This window comes from Brassica oleracea, chromosome C8 (assembly GCF_000695525.1).
Source record: "Brassica oleracea var. oleracea cultivar TO1000 chromosome C8, BOL, whole genome shotgun sequence".
Lineage (NCBI taxonomy): Eukaryota > Viridiplantae > Streptophyta > Magnoliopsida > Brassicales > Brassicaceae > Brassica > Brassica oleracea.
Genome location: NC_027755.1, coordinates 26,776,151 through 26,800,635, shown reverse-complemented (window position 1 = coordinate 26,800,635; position 24,485 = coordinate 26,776,151). Strand labels below are relative to the sequence as shown.

General features: G+C 35.8%; 2 protein-coding genes across 4 annotated transcripts; one reads left to right on the top strand and one right to left on the bottom strand.

Moving 5' to 3' along the window:
* Positions 1 to 1,316: 1,316 nt before the first annotated feature.
* LOC106311602 lies at positions 1,317 to 9,993 on the bottom strand. 3 transcript variants are annotated; one of them, XM_013748830.1, is made up of 26 exons: positions 9,863 to 9,993; positions 9,592 to 9,744; positions 9,395 to 9,504; positions 9,154 to 9,319; positions 8,965 to 9,065; positions 8,802 to 8,874; positions 8,556 to 8,691; positions 8,291 to 8,451; positions 8,050 to 8,174; positions 7,860 to 7,959; positions 7,593 to 7,689; positions 7,388 to 7,439; positions 7,199 to 7,300; positions 6,979 to 7,125; positions 6,746 to 6,908; positions 6,189 to 6,419; positions 5,951 to 6,105; positions 5,443 to 5,571; positions 5,217 to 5,334; positions 4,941 to 5,136; positions 4,691 to 4,802; positions 4,458 to 4,612; positions 2,758 to 4,153; positions 2,454 to 2,648; positions 1,876 to 2,375; positions 1,317 to 1,619 (listed from the first exon to the last, which is right to left on the bottom strand). In XM_013748830.1, exons 2-25 carry the CDS (start codon positions 9,725 to 9,727, stop codon positions 1,899 to 1,901), a joined length of 4,833 nt encoding a protein of 1,610 aa, XP_013604284.1. In that variant the 5' UTR covers positions 9,728 to 9,744; positions 9,863 to 9,993; the 3' UTR covers positions 1,317 to 1,619; positions 1,876 to 1,898. The 3 variants fall into 3 exon arrangements, with proteins under 3 accessions (XP_013604284.1, XP_013604285.1, XP_013604283.1); XM_013748831.1 differs by having other exon boundaries at positions 1,317 to 1,613; XM_013748829.1 differs by lacking the exon at positions 1,317 to 1,619 and having other exon boundaries at positions 1,740 to 2,375.
* A 13,185-nt stretch (positions 9,994 to 23,178) lies between these two features.
* On the top strand, positions 23,179 to 24,016 carry LOC106311018 (fibronectin-binding protein A). The gene has a single exon (XM_013748250.1). The coding sequence runs from the start codon at positions 23,232 to 23,234 to the stop codon at positions 23,868 to 23,870; it is 639 nt and encodes a 212-aa protein (XP_013603704.1). The 5' UTR covers positions 23,179 to 23,231; the 3' UTR covers positions 23,871 to 24,016.
* Positions 24,017 to 24,485: the final 469 nt, after the last annotated feature.

Below are 24,485 nucleotides of genomic sequence, written 5' to 3'. Positions count from 1 at the left end.
ACCCTAAATCCTAAATCCTAAACCCTAAACTCAAATCCTAAACTCTAAATCCAAAACTTCAAATCCTAAACCCTAAACTCTAAATCCTAAACCCTAAACCCAAACCTCTAAACCGTAAACCCATTTGCTAGTTAATAAGATTAGGTTTACGGTTTAGAGGTTTGAGTTTAGGGTTTATGATTTAGGGTTTGATTTTAAGATTTAAAGTGTTGGGTTTAGGGTTTAGGATTTAGGGTTTATGATTTAGGGTTTGAGTTTAAGATTTAAAGTTTTGGGTTTAGGGTTTAGGTTTTAGGGTTTAGATTTTTGGATTTAGGCTTTAGGGTTTAGATTTTAGGATTAGGGTTTAGAGTTTTGGGTTTAGGCTTTAAGGTTTAGATTTTAGGATTTAGGGTTTATTGTCTAGAGTTTGGGTTTAGGGTTTAAGATTTAGGGTTTAGATTTTAAGATTGGGGTTTATGGTTTAGTGTTTTGGATTTAGGGTTTATGGTTTTAGAGTTTAGGTTTTTAGAATTTAGGATTTTGCAGATGACGCTAATTGATACCGGTGTTGTTTTTTTCAGCTATTTAATTTTTAATTTTTATTGCCTTTTTAAACTATTCCTACATGAGATTTTGGTTGGTTACGAAGAGTGTGGTGAATTTAACCATTCACCGTAGGGTGAACCTAAGTATTGTTAACCATTATACAATGTTTTAGAGCTATTACAAAGAGATATGTAGGAAGTTACAAAAAGCACTAAATTAAGGAGTAACGATGTCTTACAAGGAGAGTTTTATAACAAGATCAATAGAGTGACGAATGCTATGGATGGTTAGATAGAAGCTCTATGAAAGGAACTGAACCAATGCATTAATAATTGACCTACCTTATGTCCACAGTTCGGTTTGCCATAAGCAATCGACCCACTTTTATGTGTGTGTCATTAAGCTCATCATACTGCAAACTAAATATCAGAAAACGGGGGTTGTTATCATTTTATTTGTTATCACGCAATAATACAACTGGAACATAACAAAAGAGTAATACTTCTACGTTTTGTTCGTCTCATTTTTCTCCATTTATCTTTGACGTATTTTCTCCATTGATGAGAACTCATTGCAATTTTGCAGATAAATTTCTCAGTTATTTTGAGAAATTTTTTCATCATGCATGCATCTATTTTTGCGTCTTGATTCCCTTACTTTGACATTTTATCAACCATATTTGATATACCTAGGTGATTACTCTTTTAGATTTTATAAACTATCTCACCGTCGACTCGTGTGATTACCCCTTTCTTTATTAATATCAAAATCAATAAACTGACATCATCTGCTAGAAATCCTACTATTCACTTTCGATTCTTGTTTGAGAATTGGCGTTAAAGTTTGTACATCCTCTAGTTGTTCCCGTTTTAGTTATGTAATGAAGTACGATGATTTGCATCTTAGACAACGATATTAGATCTGCGTTCAAAATTTCCGTATGCTACTCGGAGCCTTTGTTTCTGCTTTCATTTCCAAAGTCCAAACTACTACTAGTCAACACCTGCTCGGATTTTGATCCCGTCGGACGAGACCATATCTTGATTTTTGGATAGTAAGATTGATCGCCCATCCCTTGGCTTAACCTGTCTCTTAGTTGACCACCAAAAGAAAAGTGTTATCAAAGTCGCGAGTTCAAACACAAACAACATTGGAGAGAACTTCTTGATAAACAAAACAAAAGAAAAAAGATAACGAAAAGAAACCTGGTGGACAAATTAAACTAAACGTTAAAATTAAGATAGAAATCAAATCAACATACACACAAAAACGAAAATAAACCCCACAAAATAGAAGGTTATTACATGAAACCAGTTTGAAATTTTCTTAATGTTAATTAAAACCAACCTTAATCATCATGTGTACAACATTTAGCCGAACGGTGTGGACACAGGTGCGGGTCCAGCGAGTGCATCAGAACGTTTAATGCTTCCCATACCACAAATGATACAACCAGGCGACGAAAGAGCCGCAAACTTTGCGCCACAGAGATCGCAGACATCGTACCCAATGGTCGATAACCTGCTGAGCGTAGCTGAGCATAACTGAGAAGGATCTTCAAGCGGGTCGATGGATTTGTTCGAAGTGCCTCTTTGGACACAGAGATCGACCAGTCCTCTTAATTCTTCTTGTTTGCTCGCTGGTGCCTTTGATAAAAGCAGTTCCAGCATCTGCTTGGAGTAGCCGTAGTTTTGGACTTCCATGTTTCGTTTGATTGCAGTGCGTATGCAGTTTATGCGGTGCTTTGCTAGAAGTGGCAGTGAAGCTAGATGCCTTGAGAGTCTTGCCATTTCGTCCTTTGCGCTTAATGCACTTGCGCCTTGGACTCTTTGTAGCCTCAAGATTTCCTGCACGTGGGAGAGAAAAGAAAGATGATTTTATATTTGGTTGTAAACTAACAAAGAGGGTATGAATAATTAGTTTACCCGAAGGAGAGTAACGGCTATCTTGTACTGAGCACAGATAGTGGCTTGAGCTTTGATATCAGCCCCACGTGATTGATCCTTAGCAAGCGCCAAGAATGCTTCGTCGAAGCAAGACAGTGCATCTGGAAGCTGGTTTTGTTCAAGATGGGCAAGTCCAGTCTTGAAACAAAGCGGAGCTGCTGCTCCACGTGGAACCTGAGGAGAGAAATAATCACAGATGGGAGACAAGCAACAGTGAGATTTTATGCACTTTTTATATGTAATGGCATGCAAACAGATAGGAAGAAACAAAATGCAGATTCACCTGTCCAGGACGAACTGAAGCAGGAGGAGACGTAGGCTGCCCAGGAGGCTTTCCAGAATCTGTATTTGGAACTCCAAGAACGCTAAGATCAAGAGGCTGCGAATAAACTGGAACCTGTGGTGCTCCCTGAGTCTGCCCAGGAAGTTGTGGCGTCCCCTGAGTCTGACCAGGAAACTGTGGAGGAACACCGCCGTCAGGGAGTCCAACGGTCTGGTATGGAACACCAGGTTGTTGAGTTGTCGGAGGAACGCCACCTCCAGGAAGACCAATATCAGGCTGAGTAGGATTGTTTGCTTGGTTTGGAGCATTCTTTGCAGCTTGAGCGATTTGGTCCATTTTCGAAAGATAAGTACCAGCAGGGAGCAATGTCTTGGCAACCTCAACAGATGGGATTGTGTTTTGGAAAAAGTCTTCGGGTATGGGACCAGCTACCATACCCGTACTACCAGACGGAGCTGGTTGGGACATTGGCTGAGGAGGCTGAGTCCATGAGCTCATTGCGAAAGGATCAACAGGAGCAGATGCAGAAACCGGAGCAGTTGTTGAGGGAGAAGGCTGGCTTAACATCTCACCCAAATCCTGGGATCCAGCACTAGTTGATTTTGTTCTACTCATTGGGAGGCCTAGCCCATCTCCGAGTTTGAACGTTCTAGTAGCTTCTTTAAGCTTATTGACGTCCACAGTGGTAGATGTTGGCTTTTCTCGTATTCTAATTTGCAGCTTCTTAGTTTTTGGTACACCTTCCTCGTCACTGCTGCTGCCATCACCAGCAGCCCCGTACATTGTTTTCTTGAATTCCTCAGCAGCCTTCGCCTGTTCATCAGCCACGCTTTGTTTCCCTAGAGATTCCAGACCCATTAAGGAACTGGATTCACCAGCAGGAAGGGCCAAAGGTTTATCTGACAGAGGTTTACCCAAGGAACTAAGAAGCCCTCCAGGTTTCGAAACTAAACTGTCTTCTTTAATCTCCACCACATTAACTCTGCCTTTGACGCAACCCAAATAGACACCGATATGATCAGCTACTATTGAGGGTATGGTTCCATCATCACTCTTCATGTATGGCATTACTTCCCCAGCTAGCTCCCATTGAGGTATGCTCTTCATGTCGGTTGGAGTCTTTATATCCCAGTTGCCACCACCCCATTCTGGTCCTTTTGGAACCATACTCTCCGCTGCGAAATTAGCAAAAATCCCCTGGGTCCATCCTGTAGACCGCGCTCTTAAAATCCTTTCACAATATCGCCTCAACTCAGGATCTCCGCTTTCTTCTTCCAATTTCTGGGCAAGACGACGCATAGCACTAGGGTTCAGATGGCATATGAAAAGATCTAGCAGGCTCTCGTTGTCACCTATTACTTCGAAAGTCTCCTTTGCGTAATCAAATTGACCATATCTACAGTACAAAATGTCCGAAGCAGTTAGATGCTTGAAACTTGCCAAAAACATTTCTATAAGAAACTAGAGCAGAGTAGTAATTAATGGACTAGGATCAAGAAGTGTTTATCCAAATTCCAAGTAACTATAGATAGTAACTGAGATCAACTTTTCAAGGTCCAGTTCAAGATGCACTAAAACTTCCCTACATATTAGTACTAAAACAAATAGAGTTAAATAAACAAACCGTACAATAATAGCTAACTATATATGTAACCAGAGACTGTGCTGTTATATATGCCCTGCAACGAAAGTTTACTTACTTGATACAGGCATATCCAAGCTGCCGGAATCTCTGGAATAAAAGCGATGTTGGAGGGCATTTTGGATAGTCTCTCGAACGTAAGAACTCGTCCTTCAAAACTGACAAAGCGGTGGAGAACCGAAGAGCCTTGATTGCATATGTACAACGTAATACCTACATTTTGTTCCAAGCCATTTAGTAAACGAGATAAATTCCAGAAGAGAGTTCTGTTTTTAAATAAAATGGACTCACCTGGTTGAACTGCGGCCCTGCTTGAGCTAGTGACACAGCAAGGTCTCCGCATACTGGAGGGCTACTAGCTAGAATATCAAGAGATCTTGGAGTAATTCGCAAACTATCAAATCTGCAATCAATAAATCAAACAAAATAAGAAAACTAATATAGTTACGATGCATCCTGCATACCTACTTTAAAATTCTGATCTTAAATATGTAACAAAATTCCAAACGTGTAAGAGAAAGAAAAAGGACAGCAAGATAACCTTGTTGTTATTTGATACAATATTTCAGAAAGGTCCAGTTTCTGCTGAAACGTTTGTTGCATTGTAGAAAATCCAATTAAAAGTGGTTCAAGTAGCCCAACAAGACAGCTCTTGATTTCGATCCCTTTTTTCTGCTTCGGACTTATATCAGTGGGATTAGCGAGCAAAAGGCGGTCATTCAGAGCACCAACTAGAGCTGCGTTGAAGAGAATAAATATACGAGAATGAAATACAGTAAGTTCACCTTAAGCATTTAGTGAAACAAGATCTGCTTACCTGCATATGGTGTACTTATAGAAAGAATGGTCCTCACTTTCCCATCCCAGCCAAGCAAACATACAGCAGTTGTTGTTGAAAAGAGTAGGGCAGGTCCAACCCATAGAAGAGATCTAAAGTTCGCAGAAGTTAAGGCTTTTCTCAATAATCAAAGAGCACACATCCAAATAGTGTTAAACATAATGCACATAATTCAAATGAACGAAAGGTAGTTTAATCAGGATATTGATGGTAGGCCTCTATCATATTTTGTCGAACTGCTTGCCAATATATCAAAATCCGCAGACACCATCAACACCCTTTGGGTTGTTAATACCCCTGCGACATATCCTCTGGGGGTTTCTTGCCACTGAACCTGTGATTTTGAAAAAAAACTCTACATAAAGACAAAAGTTGATTGACCGTTGAAGAGTAAATTAATATTTATAAGCCATAGAACAGCTAACACCAAACATCACGAGTCAATTCCATTTCAAGAGAGGACTGGCTAGATGCAGACCATATGAAGGGGTAATGAAGAAAAACGACAGCACTAATTTGGCTGGTCAATTTTTTTCTTTTTTTTGAACACAAATTGGGCTGGTCATAGAAACAGATATTAAATACCAAAAGTTGTTTGGCTGGACAAATCTCCTCCAAAATATCGGTACACAGTACAAAGTTATAATCGATGTTGCAGTAGCGCCTGTAGCAGAAATCAGCAGGTCATTCATGTTTTATAAGGAATTTCATACCTGAAGAGCTATTTCATGTTTCTTCAACCTGATTGATTTTCGTCCTTCGCCTTGTGTTGAAATATAATGACCATCTGTAGCTGAGAGACGGTAACCTTGAAACAGCTTTGCCAGCCCAAGTTGGGTTCCATTACAAGCAAACATCAGAGTGGACTCTGTAATAAAAACTGGCATCAGTTAGCGCTGTCATACTCCAAATGATATGTAATTTTCAAGAGTGAGATTTCTAATGCGTCACCTATCGGTGTGGAAAAAACACGATCAACTTCCGTCTCAAACAAAAATTGTTGAGGACCCTGAATTGCGGAAGGATTCTCCTCCTTGGTTTGGTTCTCTTCAGATAACAAATTCTTCTCATTCTCTTCGATTGTGGTAAGTTTTGGGAGGATATACATAGACAGCCCTGTCTTATCCTCGTCGAGAATTACAAACTGATCATCATTTGGGCCGATAAAGGCAGCATCACAACCTGCAGAGGAAAAAAATATAGCTTTGAGATAGTCCTCAGAAACATCGGAAAACAAAAAAGGATGAACGCCATAAGTATTTGTAAGCTAGCATCCTTTTCAAGTTAAACAGATCATTTTAGTCCGTAGGGTAAACGGCATTAAAAGCTACCCATCAGTTTCCCAGCGGAACGAGCACCTACTGGTGTATATAGAATACATTGTACACCTGGTTATCTAGATGATCGGATGCGGTATGATACCATTTAATATTCTCAAAAATTAAAAAATCCGAGGCGGGAAATTTAGTTCTCTACAGATAGCAAGGGGATCCAATAATCAGACAAACCTTTAGCAGTGCTTCCTTTACTGTTAGGCAGCTGAGAACCTGTATTTTCCCAGTAAAGCACAACTTCATTTGTAGCACCACTGAATTCATAGACAACCAGAAAGAGATTCCTTTTACGACTGTAAACAATTTGTTTCGAGTGATATTCTACATTTCCGGGAATCTGAAAGGAAAAAAAAAACGCAAGTTAAAAAAACATAGATAAATTGAAATCACATAATATCAGATATTACCGATGTGTACAGCTTCTTGTAGATGCTGTCCGTTCCAGAACAGAGATTGTGTGCCATGAGGTCAAGGCCCTCAATATAAAAAGCCCTCACAGGATAATGAAGGACCCTATTTGGCTTGTTGAAGAAATTCAGCTCCAAATGGAATGGCTGCCAAAGAATTCGATCAGCCAGGCATAAATCAATTAATACAGAAAACAAGTTCAAAACAGTAGTTACATACCTGGCAAACAGGAATGTCTTTTAGTTGATCCTTTGTATCCATGACGGTAATAAGGGGTAACCTTGATATCGGAGCAGTTTTGGCATGACCCTCCATAAAATGCTGTATGGATTACGTGACGGACTTAGCTAAAAATAGTCCAAATAATAAACAAAATAATTTGTAATCAAAAAGGTAAAGCAGTCATACACTATACAGGAATGCCTTCCGTGCAATATCTGATATTGTTAGCTGATTTTGGCTGCAGAAAAGTAACAGAAGACAATGTGAAGCGGATGAAATATTGAAAACTTGAGTCATTTCAAACGGGACTCAAGGCATTTTCCAAGCATATGCTACTAAACTTTTAATAAAAAAAGTCCAACATTGATTGCATAAGGTAATATCCACTTACCCCTTGTGATGTTGCTCTTGTAGCAGAGCTTGGAGTTGATGCTCGGCTAAAATTCCAGAGGAACCCATCGATGAAAGCTTTTCCTTTAGAACAGAAGCTGTTAATCACCTCTAATATTAGAAAGCAGGATGGATAGCGAACAACACTAGACGAGCCTACAGCCCTTGTTATCATCCGAGGATTAGTGACTCCTCAACATCCGTAAAGCTTAAGAAGAGCATAACTTGTCAATGTTGTCATGAACAAATAAAATTAATGCTCATTTACCTGACGACCCCCTAGCACTTTGCAGAACTGCAAAGAGCTGCTTTCTTCCTTCCCTGGTCTGAGCTGCTCGATTTTGAGTGTTCTCATTACCCGCCATGTTCTGCATATAAACCCAGCATGTCATGAGAGAGAAGCCATACTTCTACCTAACTGAGGACTGACAGTACGATGTAAAATGAATTTTCTTAACTGCAAAAATTAAAGCTGCTAAGTTCAGCTTTGTATGAACTTCTAAAGTTTTGATTCGTGGTAAAGGGTAAACAGCTTCACCACCCTGTTGAGAGAGAATTCGAGGAATGTCTATTGACTCCATAGCTGCAATAAAAAAAATAAGGGATAGTGCTACACTGCATAAACACAGCTTCCAAACTAAATCATGGAAAAAACCATTGCCTCGTATGTGGATCCACTTTAAGAGACATCGAGCTTACCGGCAGGCTCAAAAAAGTTAGTTTGTGTCGAAGGCCTGTTAGGATTTATTATAACTCGAGTCTTCCACACTTGAAGAGATCCATCCTTGGACACAGTGACAAGTACCCGCAACATAGGAAGCCAAGATATTGAAGTGATGGGTTGCGAACCCACTTGCGTACTGCAGTGATACCAAAAGAAAAAAAGAACAGAGATGAACATTACGAGGGAAAACAAGTGGTAGGAATCCAAAGAGCAGGCTGAAAGCAACGAAAATTCACTTACATTCCAATCATATTGGGTCTTTCAGTTGAAACATCCCAGGCTAAAAGTGTACCCCTCCTATCTCCAACAAAAATCCATTCTAGTGTCGGGTGAAAAGCAAATGCACTGGCACCGATGAGTTTAATAGTATTATCCACTGCAAGGATAGCAAAGGACTCTTGTAAGTGATAGCTAATTCTCATGATACCACAAGCGAGAAAGAAGAAAAAATAAATGAGAAACGAGAGATCCTCCACATATACTCACGCTGTAGTGTATAATGAACAGCATAAGTATGAATGTTGTAGGCTCTAATCAACCCCTCTGCATATGCTACATACTGAAAAGACGCAACATTTAAAAAAAAATCAAGCTCTAGTGCAATAAAACCAGATTCCACACAACATTAAACATGGATGATGTATCATACCAGGACAGGAAGCCGAGGATGGCAAGCAATGTTCACAATTGGTTTCTTCAGGTCTGTCTTAATTTTCGTCGGAGCTCTTCCACCTTCAATAGTTCCAACAACTACAGCAACGAAACATAAAAGGCCATCAGCAAAAATCTACCTAGATCTGCTAATCCATGAGAAAGTCAGGGAAGTGGGAACGCAAACCTGTCACACTCATTCTTTTAGGGAATCCAAAAAACACAACAGGTTGGAGTGGAGTCACTGCGAGATGGACTTCTGTATCAGAGGAAATGTGCTCACTCCTCTTCTCAGGAGAGTGCAAGACACAAGTCTGCTCCGTTTCAAAGTCACAAGACCTAATTGTACAATCCTAAAACACCAAACAGTTATTAAAAAAAGAAAACTAAAAGTAGTCTTCAGTACATGATCTAATGAGGAAACTGACCTCAAGAATGGCAACGACGGCGTTGCTGCTAGTAGGACTATACAACATCTTAACAGCTGGAGATCCAATATCAATGGACGCAATCTTACATCCAGTTAACGCATCAAACTCTGAAAAACCAAATCGGTTCAACATCGAAGCATCATAACTACGAATCAATGTGAAACGACGAGAATCATTGCGGGAGATTGTTTTACCCATGATGTGAGAGCCGACTGCGACAGCGATTACGGCCTGCGTGGGATGAAACGCCGCCGTATGAGGCTGAAGCGGCTTGCTGACACCGCGACCTACGTGGCGCAGATCCAGATGCTGCACCGTTGCCCATTCCATAGCTGCTCTCTTTTCTCCTGAAAGAACAATTACGATTCAGATCGATCAGAGAGAGAAGCTTGTAACAAGACTATTGATCTGAAAATTCAAAGAGAAAAAAACGATGATCGTTTGATACTGTTCGTTTTGGTTTACCTTTTCGTAGATCTGCGTGAGATTATGAGTTCATTAATCTGCCACAAATCTGAATGTTCGACTTATGAAGATGTGAAGAAGGCTATTTGAAAACAGAGCGAGATCGAAATGGGAAGATGAGAAAAATCCATAGCAGTCGGTAAAAGGATCGAACCAAAATGTAAGACATTCGGGTCGGGTTTTCCGGGTCTCTCTTCTCCGGGTCGGATACTATCTAATTTAAAAACGACGCCGTGTCATCAGCGTCTGCAAATAAAGTCGCTCTATAAGCCTGGCAACGATTATAAACGGGCCCTATATTAGCTTTACTAAGCCTCAGTGAAGTAGATAGAATCTGCACCTACCAAAAACAATAATTGTTATTTGTTACTAACCATGATTTATTTTTCTTGTGTTCGTTGTTGAGTATCATTTTGATTTGCTAAGAGACAGATTTATTTTTCTTGTGTTCGTTGTTGACAGAGTCGGTCCTAGTAATTATTTGGCTACAAGCAAACATAAAAATGTGGCCTATAATTTTTTTTTTTTCTAAACTTTTTTAGAGGGGAATTGAACCCGCGACCTTTACCATTTGTATGATATACCCAAACCACTACAACTACAAAAAAATTCTGTCAAAATATGACCGCTAAAATACGTAATCTCTTGCGGCCGGAAGCACCAGTTTGTTTGGCTCCCGTTTAGGGCCGGCTCTGGTTGTTGAGTATCATTTTGATTTGCTAAAAGATAGGTGTTGTTCTTTTGTTCATCTGTCATCTTCATCGAGAGGATCTATTTATATGATACATTCAAATTATTCATTTAGATGTTATTCAGGATTGTTCGTTTATTCGACGATATGTTTTAGATCGGCATCTAAAAAAATTTATGTTCCTTTGCTCATTTCTATTTTTATTTAGATGAGTTTTGTAAACAAAATACTTATATACCTTTGTTTTTATTTAATCCTATTAGATTTTGTGTTTAGCTATATTAAATTTTGTTATTTATCTAAAATGTAATTATTTTAAATTATGATTGTGCCTCGAAAATATAATTTTTCGGTTTTTGTGAGAAAATGCATTTCACGATTTTTTTATAATATATATTTAAATTTGTATAAAAAGTGTGAAAGAATCAATAAGCTAAAAACTTAACCTTATAAAGCCTTAATTGGTAGAGCTGATGCTAAAACAGAGTATGATATATAGTCAACTAGGGCGGGATGATTTTTTGAAAATTATATAAATAGTTAGAGTAAATATTCAATATAAATTGTTATATTTTAAAATATACATATTAGTTAAATTATGTATATGTTATTGTATTTGAAGACTAAATATACCATGTCGTATTGATAAGTATTTTTTTCACGGTGCCATCACATAATTTTTAGTCGTTTTATGGAATTGAATGAATGTAAAGAGTATCATGAGGAAAGAGACAAATATTTTTGAGTAAAATTTATTATTAGGTATGTTAATTATTAGTTATGTAAACCGGAAACAATAATATTAAAGTATTGTATCTTGATATGTTGGACAGCTTAAATTTGATAAGTTTGGATTATCATTTTCTTTTCGTACTCAGTATATATTATGTGTTGAACTTGAAAAAATGACTATAAATTAATAAGCTGTTAAATTATCACCGAAAATTTGTGATAGATGTTTAGACATTTATAACATAATACAAAAGAATACAAAAGCGCACAGAAAATAGTTAACAACTAAATATTTATTATATTAAACTAAATAACTATTCAAAATTTGATTTAAATAGCTGCATTGTATCAATAAGTCCCTTTTAGTCTTCAAATCATTATTTCAAAAAAAAAACTATACCAATATATCATATAGAGTTTTTAAATTAAACTTGATTGGAGTAGTAAGTATAGTGAAGGTTAGCCCAAGAGGAAGATATATCAAAATACAGTATATGGGATAAAAATGATTTGCGAAAGAGGGATTATATATAGACTTACTCGGAAGCAGGACTTTGTTTAGGTTCTCCCAAGTAAGAGAAGGATAGGGTTGATAATCAGTTTTGAACTTGGTTGAAGTTTTCACTCAAAAATCGTCAACACAGAAAAAGAAATTGCCAACACGAAGAGTAAACGAATCATAGATCGAAACTATTCACAATCAGAAAATAAAATAAAATGATGGCAACCAGTGGCTGTTGCAACTAAATTGACCACACTGGAATGCAATTGATACTGCAAAGTGAAAATTTATATGCCTAAATAATATTATAACTTAATATGAGCCGAGCAATATTCTACATTTTCTCGGAATTATTATATTGTTGTTGATAGCAAATAATAAAATTGACCTTAGATTTTTTTCGACACCTTCCACCAAATAAAAAAGTAAACACTACAACGATTAAAGATACAATCCACCAAAAGGCAATTCACAAAATCATGAGACTTACAAACTTAGTCATAAACATATATATGATCGAAACAAAAAAAAAACTTTTTCCACAAAATAGACCAATACTAAAGAGCCTAGAAAACAATGCCGAGACATATCTTTTACAGTATTTCATCTTGGTTATCCTCAAAGAAAATGTTTGAGTAATAGACAGAAGTGGATCCTGTAGCTTCATTTTTATATCAGCTTTAACTTTGTTTCTGCTTTCTCTTCTTATCTTGTCATTTGAAATATCTGTGTGTTTAATATAACAAAGTTCACATCCATGTAAAGTAATCTAAAAATTTCCACTTATTCACAAACAATTTGGCTCTGTTTTATTTTGTTTCATCATAGTGTTGATTTAAACATGAACTATTTTCCAGCGGAGATCACTTCCAAAAGTAACAAAGCATTAGGAAAAATATCCAAGAGCTGAAACGTAAACTAAACCAAAAATAAAAGATAATCTTCGTTACCTTGGCAAGTACGTTTGAGAAGTTGACAGCCTCTTGCAAGCCATTCTCTGCCACCAATTACCAAGAAATTATCCCCTTGTATAAGTTAGCTACTGTGACTACTACTCGAGCTTCCATTGCTACAATTACTAATGTTTCTGCATCCTTCAGAAGTAATGAGTTCTTTATCGCTATAAACACTGATGCAATGTTCCAAACTTCTTTCATAGCCCTCACTTTCAATGTCGCCACTCCTCTTAACACTTCACCAAATACTCAAACATTAACTTAAATCTCTTCATAGAGCTCCAACTTTGAGCTAATACACTGTTCTTACATATTTTACATAAAAATAAGAACTTTTAACGATGTCGATTACATTGTCAGTATTAAGCATGTCTCTATAAAATCTAAAAACCAAAGATGCCCAAAATACATATTTTTGAAGTTACTAAACCTGTGTTACACAGGCAGTGAGTGTCATGATATCTCTGGCACAACGAACACTGATGGCGTTTCTGACAATAGAGGCCAAATGCTCTTTCTCAGCTCCAATCACTTCGGCAGCCTCCATACACTGAGAATCAGCAAGGGTCGCAGAGGAAGAAACGGCCATGTCAGTTTTAGCCATCTGCTCATTCTTCCCAGAGATCAAAGAACGTGGTGGTGGAGGCTGCTATAGCAGAAACAGATGCAGCCACACTGGCTATACAGTAACAGCCTTGTGAATCTGAGATAGTTATTGTTTGCATATAACAGTGCTGGAACAGCAAGAAGCACATTGTTTCGGGCTGCCTGCAAAATAGACTCATGTAAATACGATTTGGATTATAAATAGTCAAATAATTGAACTTAGAAGTTTCAAGTTATATCTACTGGTCAGTAACATCAACATTCCAAAATCTAACAAAACCCAATAAATTGTAAAAAGGTGATACGTAGATAAGAGTATGCTATGACATATGCCAAGAGATCAGATAACAAAAGGTCAAGAATCTAACTTTAACTTTGAGAATATGCGCTAGGAAAACTCTAGTACAAACTCTTTAATTGATTGGACTCTTTTTAATTAGCAAAGGCGAAGTACCTGGAAAAATGTTGAAACTGATAGAAGTGGCTTCTCTCCAACCCAACTTTTTGGAGCTTCGCCTACAGTTTGGACACAAACAATTAAGTACTAATATATCTATCCTAAGAGAAGCGAGGTGAGTCAAAAATAGATAACAATTTGGAAATCAAGAAATCGTCAGAACTGAGTGGGATCTTTTTCACATTCAAAGTAAAGGTTAATCACCATTAGGACTCCAATAAATGAAAACAGAAGAGCAGAGTCCCAAAAAAATTCAAAAAAATAGCCAAAGTAATGAGCTTTGAGGATAATTCTCAAGGAATGAGGCCTTACCTATTTTATAGGTAATGAGGCCTTACCTATTTTATAGGTGCAATACACCGCTTGGGAGAGGGGTACGAATCATTGAATGAGCGATAGTTAATGGTGTTGAATCAGTGCATGTTGTAATTCCTTAGAGGAGATGAATCGATACCAATCACACGAAGAGATGAATCAATACTGAAACAAACGAACCGGCATAGATGCGACGATACAGTCGTCTCTCTGATACTCTTATAGCTTCCATGGATGGTGGGTAGAACTAATCAGATTACACAGGAGATGATGAACCCTGAGTTTTACGGCGGCAACAGTCAGAGAGTCAAAGCACTATACGGGCCAAGATTAATAATTCTAATGTTGATTAAATGGTTCTGATTAAAACATCAAATAACACAAACAACCTTTAAAGCCCATCACACGCTGAGAATCCATTGGAGCACTTCCGCAGATGTATGAGAAACATGGGACCTGTTGGGATGTTGTCGGGGTCAGATGGTGCAGTTTTTAATCACGAGGATGTTTCAAGTCGGTGAGTATTGTTGCAACCTTATAAAAAAAAATAAAATAAAAAAAATAAAAAAAATAAAAAAAAATAATGCAACCTTATGGTCGACATGCACTATTTTAAAATTTTAAAACATTATGGTCGACATGAAAATGAAAGCGACGACGTCATTTGGGGACTCGACAACGATCCTTAATTACTTTGGGTAGGTGTTTAGGCCGTCGAGGGTAAAGCTTTGAAACCTAAAAATTACCGATCAATTCTTTTAACTTTAGAAATATGTAAACCTTTAAAAGTCCACTTTTAGAAAAAACTGTTTTTTGTTCATTGTTTTCAACGGCCACTTTTTAAGGTTTTAAAGCCTTTTTTTATTTTTTTTGCAAAAATCTTGGATGACTATTTTTTTTTTTATGTCTTTTGTTATTTTTTATCAAAATAAATAAAAAAAATAGAGATATACCCTGGAATAGCACTAAAATTTTTTTTGTCACAAATATAGACTCTAAGGATCAAAATGACCAAAATGTTTCATTAAAGAGGTAAATATACATTTATACCCCTACGGTTAACTAATCCAAATCTTAAGGTTTAGAGTTAAGGGGTGGAGATTTGAGATTAAGGCTTAAAATTTTTATAAAATAAAAAATAAATTTAAAAATTTAAAAATAAAAATTTTAAAAATAGTTTCAAAAAGTATTTTCGAAATACAAAAAGAAAATTTGAAAAAAAAATAAATAAATAAAATTTTCAAAAAAAAAAAATTCAAAAAATAAAAAAATTTATAAAAAAAATCGAATTTGAAAACATGTAATCTAAAACTATAAAAAAAAATAATTTTTTTTAATTTTTAATTTTTTTTATTTTTTTATATATCTAGGGTATTAGTGTTATTTTACCTATTAAATAAAACATTTTGGTCATTTTCCTCCTTGTGGTCTGTTTTTGTGACCAAAACTTGAAAATAATCTATTTAGGATAATTGTCCAAAAAAATAAGTATAATAATTAATATATTAACTGTCATTAATTAGTTAGGTTTTTAACATAGAGAAAAAAGTCATAACCTATTATTATTAAACATTAGTTTATTAAAAGCTATAATTACGAAAGAGGCTCTCCTTTCAGAAGAAAGAAAAGATCTATTAATCGATAAATTTGAGCAAACAACGGGATATAAACTGGTATGGAAAAACATTAAGAATCACTATGATAGTCTGAAAACATGGTACACTGCATACAAAAGGTTAAGCAAAAAAATTGGAGTACATGTTAATCAGACTACCAATGAAATCGAGATGGATTCGCAATGGTAGGACGATCGGTGCAATGTAAGCCACATTCAATAAGTTTTAACTCGTAGACTGTTTTTGTTATAACAATTAATTATCATTGTTAATGGTCAAATAATTTCAATTATAGGAAATTCCAGGGGCTAGTCATATAAGAAACAAGCCATTTCAAGATCTAGATTTGCTGGAAAAAATATTTCCAGATGCGTACATAGGAACTGAAGATGGATGGGCAGTTGGAAATGGTCCTGATGGATATGTGCAAGCAGAAAACTGAAGGAGATGACCAAGAATCATTTTTTTTTCTGAAACTCAGAACACTAGGTATAATACCCCCACAAACAAAATACCCCCAAGATGAAAACGTAAAGGTTCATGGAGTAGTGAAAAGTCGAAAATTTCAATGGCATATGATAGACGATCCGAAACTTTTAAAGTTGCAGGAGAAGCCACAGGTTCAGATAAAGAGAGCGCAGTATGTCGTGTACGCCAGCTTTCTAATATTGAATACAACTCACTTTCTATTGGGATGTAGTAAGCCTAATTGAAAATAGTGAGACGGCACGACAGATGGTTTTAGGATTATCAGACGATGAACATGTTCTCAATTATCTAAAACGATCCATCCAAGTGCAGAAAGAGTCGCCTTGTTATCCAGACTTCAGCTACTTTGACGAATGATTTTAATTTTTTATATTTAAATAAGATTTAGTATTTTTTTTTATGTTTTCTGTTTTTTATTTGCTGAAATATTTTAACGTTCTATCGATAAAATATTTAGTATTGTCTTACACTTCTCATGTGACTCTTATTTTTAGACTAACAATAAATAGCTTTATTAGACAATATTTATTAGACAAAGGATAAACTAATTCATATATACATTCAAATAAACTCATTAGTTTCTCACTTGAATCTTATTGTAAGAAATAAACTAAAAGCTATAAATGGTGACCATGACAAATTTGAACTTCAGAAGCTTCTTATTTGAATTTTATTTTTAGCCTAACAAAAATGAATTAATCAAATATTATCGTAAAAGATAAACTTAAAAGCTATAAATATCATGTGACAATTGACGAAGTTTAAGGAAAAAAACCATTTGGCTTTGTGTTAGAGCATCTCCAAAAATGAACTCTATTTTGAAGTTTCCAAAACTCTATATTTGAAGTTTAAAGGTGTTCTTCTCCAAAAGTAAAACTTCAAACTCAACTTCAAAATAATTTATATTTAATAATATAGTCCTTATATTTGTCATAACTAATTTGAATTCTTAGAACTTTTGTAAACAACTAGCACATATATAAATATATTACAACAATATTAATTAATAAAATATTCTATTAAAATATAAAAATTTGAATAAAAATAACTTAATTAATATTAAACTTTAAACAAAATACCATATTATTTCATAAATGATTTTCGTAATACATATATGATCTATTAGTGCATTTCAAAGTAAAAATGGCTCTCCCCATTTTTACTTTGTAGATTACGAGTTAAAAGTTTTTGAAATAGTGCAATATTGATACTTGTAAATACATTAGACCGGAACAAGAAAATAAAAAGAAACATAAAATATTGCTAAAAGGCTAATTTATTTTTTGATGATATTAATATTCGTGAATATATTCGATATGAACAAGAAAGAATTGTACGAAAAAGACATAAAAAATAACAACAACAACCATCTTCAGTTACACAAAAAAAAAATTAGACAATATTTGAAAATTTTGAAGGTTCTGGATCAAACTTACCTGACTATTAGTGTTGTTATAATATTTAAATTTGTGTAACAGTTATGTTTTCATGTAATTTTTTAAAAATATTTTTGTTAAGTTTTTTTTGTATATTATTGTTGTCTAAATTTAGCTTAAAATATTTTAAATCTTATTTTAAAGTTTTGTTTAATTTCATGTGTAAAATTTAAAATATGTAAACAAAATTTAAAATATTTATGAGATATAATTTTTTTAAGAATTTAAACAATAAACGAGAAAATATTTATGAATCTTAAAGGTGATATGTGATTGTACGGACCAAAATGCAAATAAAAATATGAAACTTCAAATTTGAAGTTTTAAATAGTGAAACTTCAAATATAGAGTTTCACTATTTAAAACTTCAAATTTGAAGTTTTAAAATTTCTTTTTGGAGAGCAAAAAACTTTATATTTGAAGTTATAGAGTGTCTTTTGGAGATGCTCTAAAATGGTCAAAGTTGTTTTTAGTTTATAATTTAACTATAGTCAAATAGCTTCATCCACTTCTCATGTAAATGATATTTTTAGCCTAACAAGAAATGATTTTAAAAAATATTATCATAAAACTTAAAAATCTATAAATATCAGGTGATCATGATGAAGTTAAAGGCAAAAACATTATAAGTTATTCTTTTTTTTTTCTTTGGCATCAACTTATACAGACTCATACTGACTCTGTGAACCAAATCGGGAGATCTTGATCCATGTGAATGACAAAAGACGGTTGCTTCCTGACACTGCGTGCTAGGCTATCCGCCTTTGTATTTTGCGTCCTTGGTATATAGATAATCTCTGATCGAAGAAAACTTTCTTTCAGGACTTTTAAACCTTCCAAATAACTTGCAAAATCTGGTCATTCTTCTGGTTCTGAAACCATCTTCACCAATTGAGAACAATCTGTTACAAAAGTAACCTGAAATTGACGTAAGTTTCTCATACATTCCATTTCCCAGAGTAGTGCTTCCACCTCCGCATGTAGAGGAGATAGACTAGCCCGAACATTCCTCGCCCCCATCAGCCCATCAAAACCTTCTAAAGTACTGAACCAACCTTGTCCGGAAAAAATACCATTCTCCTTCCAGGAACCATATGTGAAACACCATCAACACATATTTGTCAAATGCCATTCATCTCTATCTACCATCTCGGTTTTGCTCAGTGGCATGCTTTCTATAATTTTCACATCATGTGGGTCCACAAAAGTCTGGAGTGCATGCGAGTTCCAAGTTCGCGAAGTAGAATCAATGAGAGAATCCATTGTGAGGTCTGGATAATAATTATGTTGGTTTTTATTAGCTGGTCTCGGGCGAGTGGTTGGGAGCCATGGATCGTTCCATACATATATAGATGATCCTGATCCCACCCTTTTGATTAGTCCTTTGCTTACCAGAGATCTAGCAGATACGATGCTCCGCCAGCCATATGACGGAGAATATGAACGAATCGGTTCCAGGGGTGAGGCATTCCTGTAATACCGACCTTTAAAAACTTGAGAAAATAAAGTATTTGGCTTTTCTATTAGACGCCATAACTGTTTACCAAGCATCACTGTATTAAAATCAGTTATGTCTTTGAATCCCAACCCTCATTCATCCTTATTTATATATACTTTATCTCATGATTTCCAGTGCATGGCTCTTGTACTTCCCCCTGGACTCCACCGGAATTTTGCGACCGCGCTCGTCAATTTTTTTGCGGTTGCCTTAGGTAAACGATAGCAAGACATCACATGATTTGGTAATGCCGTAACCACTGATTTAATGATCACTTCCTTTCCTCCTTTTGTGAAAAACTTAAAAGTCCAACCGTTGACCCTATTATTTAGCAGATCCTGCACAAAGCTAAAAACTTGTATTTTGGAACCCCCAAAATTTTCTGGTAAACCTAGGTAAGATCTTATTCCTCCAAAATTATGGATTCCCAAAATGTCTCGTAATTCCTGTCTGGCTGATTCCTCAACCTTGTGCCCAAATTGGATCGAAGACTTATCAAAATTAATGAGTTGACCTGATACTACCTCATATTTCTTTAAAATCCTGAGAATGCTTTGACATTCTTCTTTTTGAGCTTTACAAAAGAAGAGACTATCGTCCGCAAAAAGCAAATGAGATATCGATGGACATGCTCTGGCTACTTTCATTCCCGTAAGTTGTTTCTCTCTCTCCGCCTTCTTAATATTTGCAATTAAAGCCTCAGTACACAGAATAAATAAATAAGGGGATAAAAGATCCCCTTGACGTAAACCCCTATGTGGAACAATGAGACCACGTGATTGACCATTTAATAAAACCCGATATTGAACCGATGATATGCACTCCATTATCATTTTAACCCAATGCAGATCAAAGCCCATCTTCTGTAGTAACGCCTTGATAAAATCCCACTCCACCCTATCATACGTTTTACTCATGTCCATTTTAATTTCCATATACTTTCCTTGACATGCCTTATTAGTCCGTAATCCATGAAACATTTTCTGAGCTATAAGAATATTGTCAGAAATCAGCCTTCCTGGCACAAATGCCGATTGAGTTTCTGAAATGAGGGAAGGGAGACATAATTTCAATCGCTGACACAAAACCTTCGATATAATTTTATACCCTACATTACATAGACTGATTGGCCTCAGCTCCGTCATCCAAGTAGGCCTCTCTGTCTTTGGAATCATGCAGATATTAGTAACATTTAACCTTGAATCCATTTCTCCATAAACCAAAAAATTATTCACCATTTCTTCCAAGTCCTTCTTAATAATATGCCAAAAATGTTGAAAAAAAGAGCTGTCATGTCATCCGGTCATGGTGCCTTATCTGGATGCATCATAAATAAAGCCTCTCGAACCTCGTCCTCAGTCGCTAATATTAACAATCGTTGATTCATCTGAGGAGTGATACCCGATGTTACCTATGTGAGGAACTATCAAATTCTGATGGTGAAGTGGTACTAAATAAATCTTCAAAATAGTCTACTGCCTCTTTTTTCCACAGTATTATCCTCTGTAATCCAATTTCCCGCAGCATCATGTAGCCCGACTATCCTATTGCGAACCCGTCGTTGCTTAGTTAAAGCATGATAGAATTTTTTGTTAAGGTCCCCAGATGAATACCACATATTCTTACTTTTCTGATGTCAATAATCTTCTTCATCCTTATATGCATCTTGTAACTTTCTAGATACCTCCAATATATTCTCATGTACCTCTTCGAGAACTTTCTGCAAATCCTTTATTTTTTTCTTTCCATAAGGTGGATTATTTTTCCGCCATTTAGTAATTTCATGGCGACAATTACTGATTTTTGTCACTATACCATCTTCTCTTCCTCCATCATTTATTTTTAATATTTTTAAAACTTACAAATCTTTCAAAAATGTCGTTGTCTTCTTCTTGGAGGAAGGTAGAGTTTACCACATATAATTTTTTTTTCCAAATAATAAATATTAAAATATATATGTTGTATCATGTGAAATGAAACCTCGTTGGATTGATGTTATTTTTATATTTTCTGTAATTGAGCAAGTTTTTAATATTTTATTTCTTAAATACAGGATATGAAATTGTTAAATTATGCGGGCGGGCCGACCTTGGTTTAAATAAAAGAGAAATAAAATGTTTTACAAGAGCCCATAGACCATAAACTTTAGTTACTTATATCAGCCGAAAATGAAATACATATCAAACTTAGTAGAGCCCAATACCCAATGATAGAAAGCCCAAAAGGAAAACCTTTAGTAGCGGAGAAGTCGATGGATTAGAACGGAGGTAGCCGGTGATCAACCGAATCGAAGCCAGCTTTGCATCATGATCGAAGACCGAGTCGGGTTTGTGTCTCTGAAGCTTTGAATCTTGTTCCTTGGTTGTCTGTCAAGTAGTTTGAAGATCGAAAAATCTGCGCATGAAGTTGAGTATTCCGTTCGCTCCAGAGCCAGTGCAAGGTTGCTTGCCAAGCCAGTCGAATGAGGATTCTTTGAGGTGTGGGTGGGGGAAGTGTGATCATCTGCTGAAGCGTGATAGGTCAGTGACGAGAGGCTACAAGTTGTAGTCTTCTAGCTACCATCGCCCACAGATCGTAGCTATAGTTGCAGGAGAAGAAGAGGTGATCCCGAGACTCTGGATTTGAATTGCAGAGAACACATCGGCCCTCCACTTGAAGTCCCCACTTTAACAGTCTATCTCGCGTAGGGGGTCTATCTTGGATAACAAGCCAGGTGTGGAAGCTATGACGAGGAATAGCCCTTGAGATCCAAACTGCATCATACCAATCGACATCAGGTCTGAAAGCGCAAATGTAATCATATAGAAACCCCGTTTTGTAAGTTGTTTGAACTTGACCATTGATCTCCCATTCATAGTAATCTTGAGATGAGTTCAGTTCGACTGTTGTAAGGTATACATATAACTCGACCAAGAGCCATTCAAATACATAGAGTCAACAGTAGCATGAAGAGGGATTCCCATCCTAGAGTTTGTTCCCGACAAGTGTGTTTGAAGCTCACCAAATGGTGTCCAATTGTCTACCAGAACCTTGCCGTTTCCCCATTCTGCAACCTCAGGTGTACACCACCTGTTTGAGTTTGAGTAACTTGTCCAGTAGCCAGGAATAAGATTGCTTAGGAGCAGTAGTCCAGTAGAAATGTTTCTTTTCCTTTTTATTCGTAAATTTGTTTTAGTATATACTTCAGTTTACTCACATTTTGTTCTTCTTGCATAAATCACCTTCTTTTGTTGTCTCCAATTTTTGGCTTTTAAAATCTTACAATCTGCCAAATAGAAAAGTTTCATTTCATGATTTTCATATCCAAGTCTTTGACTAAGATTGTGTAAATTTCCAACTTTATTTTAAACAAAATCACATATAATTCACATAATTTTTTTCATATTCAATTCATTGAGGTAAAAAAAAAATTCAAAATAAAATTGTAGTAAACAACGTAAGCGATATACTGAATCAAATATTAATTGTAGGTTAACTTAACTGCTGAAACGTTTAACATGTTAATAAACTTGATAACAATCTGTTTTAAATATCATTTGGTATATTCCAAAAGTATATATCCCTCAGTCAAATGATTGAAGAGATTTACTAAATTTAGTCTTTAACAACTTTTAACCTAAAGATCTTTTGCAACAAACACATCATATACACGACGTTCTGTTTGATGGTTTTCTGTAACAGTTAATAAGATGACGTTATTTTCGAAAATATCCCGTATCAAATGATCAGAAAATATTCGAGGTATATTTTCATCTGTCATCTTATTGTTCAGGTATTTCTTTGCCAAAACTATTTAATTTTAGTAATTATATTGTGAAATCTACACGACGTGATTTTAAAAATATATTATTATTTGTTTTTACGAGATAATAGGTCCAACAAATCATTTTATAGAGATAACTGCTACTAAATACTCATATCACGTAGATGCGGATATTCAGTTGTCATCACCTTTGTATGATATCTTTTCCCTAAATAAACGAATTAATCTTCTATATAAACGTATTCATACTCACTCATTTTTAGGTTTTACAACTAAGAAATATCAGTCGTATTCAAATCTCCTTAACCATGGTGAAGAGCATCATTGTCATCGTAGCTATATGCCTCGTCTCTCTACCAAATCCTACCGTGGGATCACAAAAGAAACCGTGGCCTATGCCGTCCGACCTAGCCAACCACAATGGAAATTTCGGTGACTCTAAGGCTTCTTGGGCTTGCTCCGAGTCATCCGATCCAAACTCTCCTCCTTCACCCCCTGGCTCGTTCCCCACTATCCCCAACATTCCCGGGATACCAAACATCCCTCAAATCCCTATCCCACAGATCCCAGGGATACCGAACATCCCTATCCCACAGATCCCAGGAATACCGAACATCCCTATCCCACAGATCCCAGGAATACCGATCATCCCTGGTCTACCTAACATTCCTAGTCTAGGAGGATCATTTAGCCCGTTCGAGTCTGTTCTCGTGTCGCAGTCCAGTGAGTTAGAGAAGTGTTTGACTGGGGATAAGTCGAAGGGGTCGGAGAAATGTTTCTCGCAGGTCTTTTCGAGTTGGGCAGATAACGACTTGTCTTTGGACAAAGAGTGTTGTGAGATCGTTTTGAATATGGACAAGAAGTGTAACGGCCATCTTCACATGATGTTCAAGAGCCATTTCTTTGCTCCTCTCCTTCAGTACTCTTGTCACATCAAGCACGCCTAGAAAAACTAAGCGTCTCTCCAACGTTTTGTGTTTTCTTTGATTTTTTCTTTAGTTTTCTGTTAGGGTTTTGTTTTGTTTTGTCCATTTCCGATGGACATTTCTTGATTAATTCTTTGTTTAATTAATAAAATAATAGTTTTTAACCATTGTTGTTTGTCTTATCTGCTAATTTCAAATTTGTTTACATTTCTTTAATTCGATATGCTTGTGGATTTTCATCTATGCCTATACAATCCGAAAACTAGTTTGCCGTTTTTAATCAATATTCGGATTCAACAAGATGAAAACAAATAAAACATGGGCTATTAAAAATAGCCTTTTGGGCTTTGCCTGGGTCATTCGAGTAGTAGGCAAAACCTTTGCTTTTTCAAGCAATATCTATTTTATTTTGCGTCAATATATTTTTATACTCACAGTTAAAAAAATTGGCGATTGATGAACTAAAAAATAATTATGAAATATAACGTGAATATATGTGGTAATTGTGATGGATATCATGATAAAAGATATAACGTGAATATATGTGGTAATTGTGCTGGATATGATGATAGAAGATATAAATTATATTACTCTTATATTAATCGAGCTTTCCGTTGTCGGGGGTATCAAAACTAA